The sequence below is a fragment of the Balaenoptera borealis genome (assembly GCF_965194805.1).
Source record: "Balaenoptera borealis genome assembly, chromosome: 10".
NCBI lineage: Eukaryota > Metazoa > Chordata > Mammalia > Artiodactyla > Balaenopteridae > Balaenoptera > Balaenoptera borealis.
Genome location: NC_138874.1, coordinates 91677341 through 91689399, shown reverse-complemented (window position 1 = coordinate 91689399; position 12059 = coordinate 91677341). Strand labels below are relative to the sequence as shown.

The 12059-nt window shown below is 53.8% G+C and overlaps 2 protein-coding genes across 6 annotated transcripts in view; one reads left to right on the top strand and one right to left on the bottom strand.

Annotated features, from left to right (window-relative positions):
* The window catches only part of FBXW4 (F-box and WD repeat domain containing 4), an 88016-nt gene extending 84235 nt beyond the window's left edge, over nt 1–3781 (top strand). For all 4 annotated transcript variants that reach the window (XM_082408323.1, XM_082408322.1, XM_082408321.1 and 1 more), the window contains 3 exons: nt 2022–2162; nt 2693–2834; nt 3032–3781. In XM_082408323.1, coding sequence (XP_082264449.1) covers nt 2022–2162; nt 2693–2834; nt 3032–3151 — 403 coding nt within the window. In that variant the 3' untranslated portion in view covers nt 3152–3781. The remainder of the gene's footprint in view (nt 1–2021; nt 2163–2692; nt 2835–3031) is intronic.
* A 651-nt stretch (nt 3782–4432) lies between these two features.
* The window catches only part of DPCD (deleted in primary ciliary dyskinesia homolog (mouse)), a 19347-nt gene continuing 11720 nt past the window's right edge, over nt 4433–12059 (bottom strand). For both annotated transcript variants that reach the window (XM_082408523.1, XM_082408522.1), the window contains 2 exons: nt 5215–5317; nt 4433–4745 (listed from right to left, as the gene is read on the bottom strand). In XM_082408523.1, the coding sequence (XP_082264649.1) occupies nt 4641–4745; nt 5215–5317 (208 nt within the window). In that variant the 3' untranslated portion in view covers nt 4433–4640. The remainder of the gene's footprint in view (nt 4746–5214; nt 5318–12059) is intronic.

Genomic DNA, 12059 nt, shown 5'->3' with positions numbered 1-12059 from the left:
TTGGGGACTTGTCCTGGCCTCCAGGGGCTGGTGCTCGCTCGGCCTTTGGGTCTCCCCAGAGGGTAGAGTTCTGTGTTTCTTATTGCACACGCTGGCATGACACTTTCCAGCGGTGGCTCAGATGCCACCCTGCCTGGGCAGGGGCCCAGGGTGGCAACTCGGTCTGGGTGTGGCCCTTCTGCTGCCGACCCTCAGTCCATGGGTGCCCAGCTCTCCTTCCTTCTGAACCCTGGGACCAGGGGTGGGCAGGTAGAGCCATGCTGGGCTTCACGCCCCCCGATCTCCACTGCCTTTCATCTTCTATTTCAAACAGACAAACATGAAATTACTTCTACAGATTAAAGGGGAGAGCTCCTCAGTCATTCCTGAAGGCCTCACTAATGGAGGGGGCAGGGCCCCTAAACATGGAAGGAGGGAGAACTGTGGAGCAAAATAGCCCTGACCCAGTGGACGAGACAGACACAGACAGACAGAAAGAATATGACCCCAGGCCCTCTCAGGGCTGTGGCTTGCCCAGGGGTGGTGAATCATGGCTGGTGGCCCATCTGGAAAGGTGGGCCTTCTTGGGAGCTGAGGTTAGTGATCTCTAGGAGGTGCTGATCTGGGGAGAAGGCTTTCTGTCTGATCCCTCAGCACACAGAGGAAGAAGCGCTTCTCTTGGAAGGAGGCTGGGGACCTGGGTGCTGACTTAAGGCCTACCCACCCCCCCGCCCTGACTGGAGAGCAGCAGTGCTCTCGCTGGGGGTCACCGCACTGCCCGGGACTCGTGGGCAGAGTTGGGCAGAAAAGAACCCACAGCCTCCTCCTTTACTCCTTCAGGGAAGATGGCGGCTCCACTGAGGAGAAGGGAGGTTGAGGGTCAGAGAGTCTGTGTGAGGTAGAAGGACTGGAGCTAAGGTCCACGTTCACACATGTGGCTGGTGGCCTCGTCTGCCTCAAGCTCTCTGGTGAAACCTGCCTGGGCTGAAGCTGGGCTGGTGAGACCACAGAGTCCTCCCTAACCCGTGCCGGGGCCTCTCACCTGGGTGTCCCTATGAAGTGTCCACAGCCCAGTTTCTCCCGTCACGTCACGGGGGAGAGCCCAGCATCTCTTGGGTGAAGCTGAGGGATTTGGCCTGGAGCGTGTCCCCTTCTTCATTCCCCCCAGTCATTCTGCAGAAACTCACCGCTTCTACCCGTCCCCTAGCCGCAGGAATTAGCGGGTACACTTGATGTTGAGGGGTAGTTGCTAGGGCCAGGAGGCCCCCCTACGTGGTTGCTAGGGGTCTGGCATCGGGGCGAGGGGTCTGCCCACTGCCGCGGTCACGGAGGGAATTACACAGTCACAAAGAAATTGTTCTTCTCGGTAATCTGCTCTCGGCCACCGAGAGGGGCAAGGGTGGGGGGAGCAAGCTGGAGCCCAGCAGGCTGGTGGCTGTGATCACAGAGGCGTGCTAGCCCCGGGCCGGGGGCCAGCCGGGCCAGGAACACCAGGGACCAGCCTGCTAAGCTGCTTTCTCAGCGATTTCTCTCCCCAGACACAAAGGTGTTTACTTGTTTTAACATCTCCTGGGACTCCCCTTCTCCCTTTGTGTGGTCTTTATCCCCAGTGAGGTTTGAGCCCCAGATTACAGGCAGGAATTAAGGCATTGGACTCAGGCAGCGCAGAACCGCATGACCTGCGGGATCAAGGCGTATAAAGTAACCAAGTGTGTGTGTGTGAGGGGGGCCGACCCCTTCAGCAAGGCCCATTCATCGTCCTGAGGAGGAGTGGCTGGGCGGCAGGCAGCCAGCGTGCAGGTGTGATGGAGGGGCTGCTGGTGGCTGACTGAGGCCTTCAGCTGGGGGAGAGGCAGGGACTGGGAAGTGGGGAGAGGGGTGGGAGTCTAGGGCATCTCCTCCTTTGGCCGCCCTCCTAAGGGAATCTAGCTCAGGAAGGAGAGCTGCATTTCCCCAGGAACTGATGCCATTTGAAGGTTAAAAGAATGTGTGTGGGCCAGGGTGGGACAAGCTCTCATCCTCTGCCCTGCTTCTCTTCCCAGTGGGCAGCTGATGACGCACCTGGGCGGTGACTTTCCCCCAGGGGCCGGGGTGCTGGACGTCATGTACGAGTCCCCTTCCACACTCCTGTCCTGTGGTTACGACACCTACGTTCGCTACTGGGACCTCCGAGCCAGTGTCCGGTGAGTGTGCCGGGCAGGAGGACAGGTGGTGAGAACCCCACGCCAGTCCTGGCCCTCCCTCCAGTCCTGGCGGGCCCAAAGGAGAGGGACAGAGACTCTATATCAGGGGCTGGTAGAGAGCAGCTGACAAGGTCAGATCAAGCTTAGGCTCCCCACCTTGGCAGCCCTGGTCCTGTGACCCAGGAGACCATAGCCACCAGGCCCTGATAAGAGCCTTGGGAGCCATCAGGGTGCTGTCCCTCAGCATTCTGTCCCAGCTTTCTTGAGGCCTTTCTTGCCTCTTAAGTCTGGTGACACACAGCAGCCATGTGATGCGCAAACGAGGCATAAACCTGCCTGGGGCCAGGGACTTGCTGAGAAAGAGATCTTTACTGAGGAGGCTTTCCCCCATTAAGTCTGGTTTTAAAGGAATTTGGTGATTTGGCATCTCTTTCTCCCAGCCAGAGTGGCTCCCTAAGGCCTCTGGGGAAGCTGGGGTGGAGGTGGAGGGCACCCCCAAACCTCCCCCTGCATCACCTCCTCCCGGACAGGAAGTGTGTCATGGAGTGGGAAGAGCCCCACGACAGCACCCTGTACTGCCTGCAGACGGATGGGAACCACCTGCTGGCCACTGGCTCCTCCTACTACGGTGTGGTGCGACTGTGGGACCGGCGCCAAAGGGCCTGCCTGCACGTAAGCGTCCTGCCCACCGCAGGCCTCCTGGATGCCAGGACTTATTGGGGGCTGCGCTGGTAGTGGGTGTGCCTGGAGGGGGTGGGAGGAAGCCTACAGTGGCCCCTGTCCCCTGGCACTGGGCCTGGGAATCCTGGGTTTGGGTTCCCCCGGCTCCCGGTGGGGACGCTCTCGCCACTCCTGTCCCTCCCGTGCAGGCCTTCCCTCTGACGTCGACGCCCCTCAGCAGTCCTGTGTACTGCCTGCGCTTCACCACCAGGCATCTCTACGCTGCGCTGTCTTACAACCTCCATGGCCTGGACTTTCAAACCCCGTGACAGGGCCACCCCAGCCTGTGGGCCAGAGGAGCCAGCTACTCAGGGACCTCTGCTGCCTGCAGGGTGCAGTGATACCTCTTCCCCGGCCCTGCCTGGGTGCCTAGACCTGTGACCATGGTACTCAGGCACCTTAAGATAAAGGCTGCTGACTCCTGGGCACTGGGGTTACCCAGGGGTGCAATCCCTCTCAGGAACCAGTTGGAAAGAAGGGACCTGCTGCTGCTCAGCTGAACTTAGCCGGGCCTCGCTTCCCTGTTGGCCAGAGCAAGGATCTGGCCTGGGGAGAGAGGCCCACCCCTTCTTAGAGCCGGGCCAGCTCACCACAAGAGTGAGGTGAGGTGCTCCAGCCTTCCCAGTTGGTCCCTTCCTGCCCCTTCCCTGGAAGGAGAGGGGAGGCTGCCAATACCCTGTGACACCAGCCTCCACCTCAGTCAGACCCCACCCTTGACCAAGCTCTTGGGCTGGGGACTCATTCCTGGGGTACTGTGGCCTGGTCTTCCTTTGAAACCAAGAAAGGACAAAGGGAACCCCGAAATTCTGAATGAGTTCTGAGCCAGCCCAACCTCAGGCTAGCTGTTGAGACATGCTAAAATGTTCATTTTGTAGAAATAAAGCTTGATTGTTCACAGATCTGGTTCCTCACTGGCTGGCAAGACCCCAGGGAGAAGGAACAACAGATTTAAACTTGGGGTTGGGCATGCTAGGGAAGGGTAAGATCTCGTGGCTCAGTGTCTCAAAGAACAAACGTTTCTTTTCTTCAGGAAAACCTCTCATTACCCCCTCCACCCCTTTGGCCCTGGTGGTAGGGTGGGTGTCACCTGTGGGGTATGGAGGGGGACTGTGGAAAGGCTCCTGGCTGCTAAGCTGCTGTCCGCCTGCAGTGACCTCCTTCACCCTACTCCAGCGCTCCACAATGCTGCAACCCTTAGGCTGGCTTTACACCCACAGCGTCTTAATATCCTGGGCTGTTTCCAGGTTTTCTGCAGTTTAAAAACTTCTTCCTCACTCACCCTTCACTTAGGGTCTACAAGGTAAGGTAGCACAGGGGCCCTTCCAGCCTGGTTTTCCTCTGAGTTTATGCAAACAGGTTGGGGAAGACGCCCTGCCCTACTGGGGTCAGGGCTCCCTGATCCTCTTCTCCATCTAAGACCCACACCTCCCTTTATGTGGAAGGTTCTATATTGAAGGTCCCTAGGCTAGAGGAGAAGGAAATGTCATCAGCAGCACCCTCCCTGGGGGGCAGAAGCATCAGAGGTGGACAAGAGGGCAGTGCACCCACAGTGACTCAGAATTACTTTACTCAGGAGAGAAGACCACGACTCGGGGGCTAGGAGTGCCCTGAGGGCCAGTTCTTACAGAGCCTGGACAGCTCCTGGGAGAAAAGAGGCTGCCCCTGTGCCGGAAAGGCCCAAGCCTCGAAGTCTCAGAGGCGTCTACAGGAAGAGCCTCACCCACACTCAGCGCTGGAAGTGCAGGCCTCAGGGGTCCGCTACTGAGTCTTGCAGTCCCCATCACTGCTGTGGGCCGTCTTTACCTTCTTCAGCTCCTTCTGCAGCTCTGACTCAGCTACTAGGACCTCCTTTGGCTTCTGGTACTGTGGATGGAGCCAAGGAGAGGACATGATTCAGTCACATCACCCCTCCCTACACACACGCGCGCACACACACACACACACACTCTCTCTCTCTTTCTCTCTCTCTCTCAGGGCCCCTTCTACTCCCTTTATTCAAAGATGAGGAAATTGAGGCCTACAAGGTTGAATGATTTGCTCAAGGTCACATGGCTGGGTAGGGGTAGGCCTCTGGACCGTCTAGAACCCCAGTTCTGTGGATTCCACCCCTCCCCATCACCCTCTATCCTCTTCCAGCTATGATTTTAAAATCAGGCTCCTCCTGAGCCCTCACCAGCTCATGCCATGCTGAGGCAGACAGGCCTGTTCTCTAGCAAGCACACCCCAGGAGTAGCTGGGGCTGGAACTGAGGACTCCAGTAGGATGGGAAGTGGGCAGGGGAAGAAGGAGCCTTTCCCTGACATAGTGGCCAAGAAGTCTGAATGACTCTTACGGAGATGACGAGGGTGCAGTTGGCATGAGCAGAGCTCAGCGAGGAATCATCCAGAGGTAGCTGATATCTGTCTAGGTCAGGTATTGTGAACTTCTTGTAGTACCTGTGGGGACACCAAGAGGCCATGAGAACACCCAACAAAGTGACCCCAACAGTTGGGCATCAGGCCCTGTGATGCCAAACTTCTATACAATTCCCCCAACACAGCCAAAGAGGAAGAAGGGAAGCCAGTTAGAATGCCAGTACTTTAGAGCTTAGTGGTCCTGGAAGGAAAAGAATGAAAGGCCTTATGGCCAGTCCAGCAATGGAACAGGGCCAGTCATAATTCCTTGATTAGACCAGGGGTCAGAGTGACTCATACTTCAAGCTCAGTCCTCCCAAAGACACGTGGAAGAAGCCTCCTGGAATACACAATTGGCTCAGGCGAGCCCTACCTCCTCAGCACCCAAAGAAAATGGGATATGTGTGCTAACAAGAAACAGAATAAGGACATCTAGGGCTGCCCTCGAAAGCTGGGAACTGACAGTTGGCACTTACATGGCACTTTACTGAGGACCTCAGCTACCTTTTCCTCTTTTGGGGTCTTTCAAGGCCTTGTTAGCCTGACTCTACTTGTAGGCCAGAGAGGGGAGTACATCCACAAGGAGAAATATCCCTAAGAGAACAAGCCATGTGACTCATCAAGGAAGCTGGATCTCTGGGGCCCTGGATTACTTTGCTGGCCCTGAGACCCCACTCCTCCATTTTCACATACCACACTCGGTCCCCCTCATCGGCAGGTGGCAGTCCAGAGATTGATGATCCCTTTTAGTAAAAAAACAAAACAACCCTGGGACCTCCCTGGCCGTCCAGTGGTTATACTGCTCGCTTCCGATACAGGGGGCATGGGTTCGATCCCTGGTCAGGGGACTAAGATCCCACGTGCCGCGTGGCACAGCCAAAAAACTAAAAAACAAAACAAAACAAAAAACAAACCCAGATAGCAACATCCAACCCATAATGTCTATAATTTGACCTCCTTTGCCAAAGAGGAAACTCAGGTTCAGAGAGGTGAAATATCTCGCCTGGCTTCACAGCCAGTTGTCAGTAGAGTCAGGATTAAAGTTCCCTGATCCTGGTCTGGTGCTTATTACACTGGAGCACAAGCAATGGCCTCCTCATCTCTAGCAATAGGACTGTTTGGCATTTTCCTTGGTGGAAGTATGACCTAGGCTCTGGCCAGTGGTTACCAGACCTGTCACCCAGGCATGGCATCACTGCTGCTGCAAGGTTATGTGGGCTGGGCAGGGAAATGCTGCAGACAGGTACAGACAAACTCAAGTGAGGGGCCTGGAGAGCATAGGGCTTTTAATATGTCAGAGGGGCCTGGTCGTTGTGGCAGGTACCCCCAGTCCACTTCAAAAGCCCTGATGCCCTGGGGACTCAAGAGAGTTGACATCAATGCAGCACTTCTGCCCTGCTCTCCCTGCCCAAATCCCTCAGTTTAGTGAAGGCTCTCAGGGGCCCTATCCTCCAGGTTCCTCACTCCCCGCCAAGGTGCTGGGACCCGTGGCAGGAAAAGAATGTTTACTTAAAGGCTGACAGTTCAAAAGGAGTGGGGGCTGGGGGATCCTAATGGCACCACAAGTTTGCTTTATTTTCCAAACTCTGCCCCAGGGAAAGGTGATCCATCTGCCTACAAACCGGGGTGGAATGTCGGCTTCATCCTCTTCCTAGCCAGCCCAGGCTGAGGGCTCTTTCTGGGGCCTCTGGTCTGGCCAGCAAAGGTGGCAGACACTGATAATAGGGAGGGAGTCAAAGGTTAAACAGCAGAGATTAGATGAACACAAAGGCTTGTTAGGAAGTGTTAACATCTTCCCTGCAAACATACACAAGAAGCAGAACCGGGAGAGAAGCAGCCTGGCACACACAGCTCAGCCGAACCCAGGGGGACTGTGTAAGGCCTTGCTGCGCAGAACGTGGGGACATCCTTTCTGCCTACCTGGCTGTGTGCCGGGGAGGGGGGACAGGGACACACCTGTGTACTCTCAGAGGGGCACTGTCAAGGCACATTCCCCAGGCAGGGGTAGTAGGACTGGAAAAAGAGTCCCAGGGCTTGGTCTCAACAGCAATGACAAGATCAAAGGGAACTTGAGTTGCATGACTTACCCCAGCTTCCCTGTTCTACTCCCGTCACCTCTCACGAGGTGGGGGGATGGAGGCAGAGTAGGTCTGGAGGCTCAGCTCTGTTATGAGTCCATTCTAATGGACTTAGTTTATTGGCTGAGGTTAAACCATTTTCCTCAGGGGCTCCTGATGGGCAGTCTTCAAGGGAGTATGGGGCATCTGCTTTCTCTCCTCAGGGAGCAGCCCACACTCCCTTATCTCCATCCCTGGCCTTGGGGTTTGCCCTGAGAAGAACCATGCTTCACTTTCTCACCAGCACCTGGACTGGAGAGGGACCCACTGTGCTTCTGGAAAAGCCCAAATGCTCAGCCTCAGGCAGCCCTAGGTAGGCAGCAAACATTTCTTAGGCGTCAACTGTGTCCCAGACCTTGAGCTATGAGCTGGGGATTTAAGGATGAAGAAGAAACAGGCCATATCGCTGCCCGAGGAGACCCTGTGTTTCTGCTGAAAGCTAAGCCTTTATAGTGTGGTGGTTCCTGGACTTCTCGCTGATGCACAACAACCCCCATTCTCACCTGCCGCCTTCACTGTCCTTGGTCTCAGCCACACAGTGAAAGGTGACATTTATGAATGCTAAATCTGTGCCAGGCCCTGTTCAACACACATTGAATCCTCAAAACAACCCTCTCAGGTTGGTTGCTTCTGTTATCCTCTTTTACAGAAGAGTAAACTGAGGCACAGGGAAGTTAGGTATCTTGCCCAAGTCATAAAACTGGTAAACGGAGATACCCTTATTACAGTGATAATCCCCCCAATCTCCTGACCGCCCCCCCCCCCGCCATCGCTCTACATTCTCACCTCAAAGTAACAGACCACCTGGTCTAGGTTCCCTGTGTCTGTCCAAGGATGGGGCAGATATGGGGGGTGGTTTCCCCCAGGACCCAGCCACCCTGCAGGTCTCCTGGGCACTCCCTCTAACACAGAGTGGGCTTCCTTTCTGAATGTAAAAGTGTCCAAAAGATGTACATGCAAGCAAAGGCTCTCAGGAGGACTCCTGGCCCTGTCCTGTGACTCTGGACAGGCCACTTAACTTCCGGGCCTCAGTTTCTTCCTCCAAATTCCTTTCTAAAAATAAAGGAGCTGCCCTAGATGAACTTTCAGTCACTGTCAAAGGGACCGGAACAGGCCAACTCTGTACCTCTCTCAAAACTGTGTCAAAAGGACAGCTCCTTCACTTTGGCTATTTCAGAAATGATCCACTGCACCCTATCACTCTCTCTCTGCTGTCTCCCCTTCCCAATTCGCAGTCCTTTCCCAACCCATTCTCCCTTTTAGTGAACTGAGAAAGGGCACAAGAGGCCAGGCCTTTAGAGAGAGACTCTGGAGGAGGCTGAAAGTAGAAGCAGGATGGCTGTGGAGTCACATGGGCCACGCCCCACACACCTCCAGTGGGTGCTCTGCACACCTGCACGCAGGCTCGGCCAGACTGGTCGAGAGAAGCCTCTAGCCAGTCCGTCCCTTAGAGAATCAGTCGGCAAATCTCCCCTTCTTTCTTAAACATCAACACTCCAGGTAAACTGGTCACCCCTGCCTACAGTAGCCCCTTGTAGAGAGTCACAGCGCACATTCACATACTAAAGGCACTCAGAAGTCCTACCAAAGTGAGTTTCCTAAACTTATTTGACCACAGAATCCTCTTTTCTAGAGATGCCTATTAACCCTCCCACAGTGTTAGTATTACCGATGTCAAATCAGCCAAGCTCTCCTCAGGTTCTAATTTTCAAAGAATTGTTGAGGGCCTGCTTCAGGCCAGGCATGGGGCTGAGTGTTTGTACATATACGATTTCATAATTCCCCAAACAATCTGTGACGTACGTATGAGTATTCTCCTATGATATATGAGGAACCCTTGCCCAAAATGCTACGGGTAATATGTGGCAGAGGCCAGATTCAAGCTGACATCTTCCTACTCCACATCCTAGTTCATTCCACTTATAGCTGCCAGCTTCTAGGCTGAGGCTAAGAACCTTCTTTCTGCACAAACACTCTTATTGGGAATAGATGGTGCCACAATGGGATCCTGGAAAAGCACTTTCTTCCTTCCCTGATTCATCCCTTGCTATTACCTAGGGCCAAGGACATAATACACTGGAATCAATTCCTTCAAGAGAAATGGCCAACCCAGTTATTCAGAGACAAGGCAGGTATAGACAAAGGAACTCTGGCTTTTACTGGTAACCATAATCCAGAATATCAGAATCGGGGCAGGCATGGAACCTCCAGGTGAAGGAAGTCAAATCAGAAAAGCCACAGTGTGATGGAAACTGAAGAGGCCTGGGCACTGAAACCATCACTAACTATCCCTTCAGTAAGTCAGTTCATCATGCTGACTTTATAGATACATGATCATTCATATATAGCACAAGAATAAAAATACATACCCTGGGGCTTCCCTGGTGGTGCAGTGGTTGAGAATCTGCCTGCCAATGCAGGGGACACGGGTTCAAGCCCTGGTCTGGGAAGACCCCACATGCCGCAGAGCAACTAGGCCCGTGAGCCACAATTACTGAGCCTGCGCGTCTGGAGCCTGTGCTCCGCAACAAGAGAGGCCGCGATAGTGAGAGGCCCGTGCACCGCGATGAAGAGTGGCCCCCACTTGCCGCAACTAGAGAAAGCCCTCGCACAGAAACGAAGACCCAACACAGCCATAAATAAATAGATAAATAAATAAATAAAATTTAAAAAAACATACCCTGTCCACCACTGGATGGTGTGATGATCAGAAAACAGATTTTTAAAGTATCTTGAAAAAGCTAAACACTGCTCAAAGGAATAGCTATTGAGTTCTGTGTATTTAGGGGTAGTAAAGGTATAGGACATCTACTCCAGGTAGAAGATGAAAATGCCACTAGGCTCAGGAAGAGCCTGTTAGGGGTTTAGCAGCCTCTCACCTTCCTCCCAGCAGAGGATCCTGAGGAAGGCTGTGCTGAGCCAGGCTGGGCCACTGAACCTGAGATCTCATTGTAGGCTCTGAGGTGGGCACTCACATACTCCTCTCCCCTCTTTGGGAATCCAATCCCGGCCCTGCTCCCTGTGGGGCACTACTCCCATCCCACCTGGCCTTACCCATCAGTTCAAAAATGTCTCCCCCTGCCTTGGGCGCCGGAGTGGGCCTCTGGTCATGGAGCGCCTGGCCAAGAGCGCCACCTATGGCTGAATACGCACAGGAGATGGGACCCAGAGGATCTGCCTGCAGATGAATTTTTTGGTGAGCTAGCTAGCCTCTCTTTTCTCACTCCCTGGTAATCACATTTCTGCTTGGTATCTGTATTCGACAGTGACCTCTGGGGGACAAAAGGGAGGCAGCAGCCAGCTCCACAAACTGCTGGGCTGCAGATTCAAGTGCTATCAGAAGCACTTTTGTTCCTAGTTTGGACCCAGGGCCTCTTACGCCAGGGAATGTTTGCTGAAGCACGGAGTTTGTTTTCCTAAAGGCAATTTCTCTGTTGTCTGAAATTACTAAATCCCACTTTAGGCACTGACTGCTGTTAATGATGAGAACAATAACAGGAATAAACTGCCTTTTATCTGAGGGCTTCGAAGTGCTTTATAAACGCAAATCCTTATTATTATGACTTTGTATTTATAGACAAGGCCCACTTCAGGGGCTGCTGGCTGCGTGTACAGCAATAATCCTGAAATTAATTCATTCATCTCTACCCCTTCCCCACCCCTTAACCCTGCCAAAGTGAGAGGGTGTGGGGGTCATAGAGGAGGGCAGAACCCAGGGCTGCACCAGGGGAGCCTGAGAGGCACACTGCTTCCCCGTGGGCATCATGGACCTTGAGGGAGATGGGACGGGAGGCTGGCACCACACCACCTGAGAAGATGGACAAATAGCTGGGTCTTCCTTACTGCTTGTAAACCAGTGGATGGATGGGGACACCTCTGGCCTAAGCTTAGCACCCCATGAGACATGTCGGGTGGCTTCACAGTCTGTGGACCAGTAACTCATAAAACCTCCCATCTCACTGCCCCAAATCTATTTCATGGGAGTTGGTCCTATTCTGAAATCCCTCTGACTCAGGTCATGACCGAGTCATCACAGGGCTCTTCTCTTCTCCTGTGATCAGTCAGAGCTCCAGAAACCCAAACGAGATCAATGCATTTCCAAGATGATCAGCCCAGAAGCAGCTATGCCAGGATCAGATCTCCACCTTGGTCACCTTCTGTCCCCTCAACCCCACATTTTGCCTTCCCCTAGCAGACCATGAGAAGAGGAGCAAAAGGAAGTCTAGTACCCCCTTTGAAACATAATGCAAGAGACTTCATGCAAGAGACTTCCAAGAGGCCAAAGCACCGGCTCACTGTCCCTCAGTTCAGGGAGGGATAGGTTTGCTGCTCCCAGACCAGTACTTGAAAGTTCGGTAACTGCCACCTCAGACAGGTGCACCTTCCAGGCCATGGCCCCCTGCCAGCTCCAAAAGTGATGTTACCAGGCCAAGTTCATCATGGACTGGATCCAGCCAGAGGTCAAGGCACAATAACCTTACAGCAGAACCACTTAAGATCACAAGGCAATGGCCAGGTGATTCCCTCATCCTCTCATTCATCCAGCAAATATTTATTGAGCCCCAGTATGTGCCAAGTACTGGGCCAGATACTCATTGTTCAAATTTCCCTGCCCTGGTGGAACTGATTACAATATTCAAGCTGGTCCTGCAGAGAGAAAGCCCTTC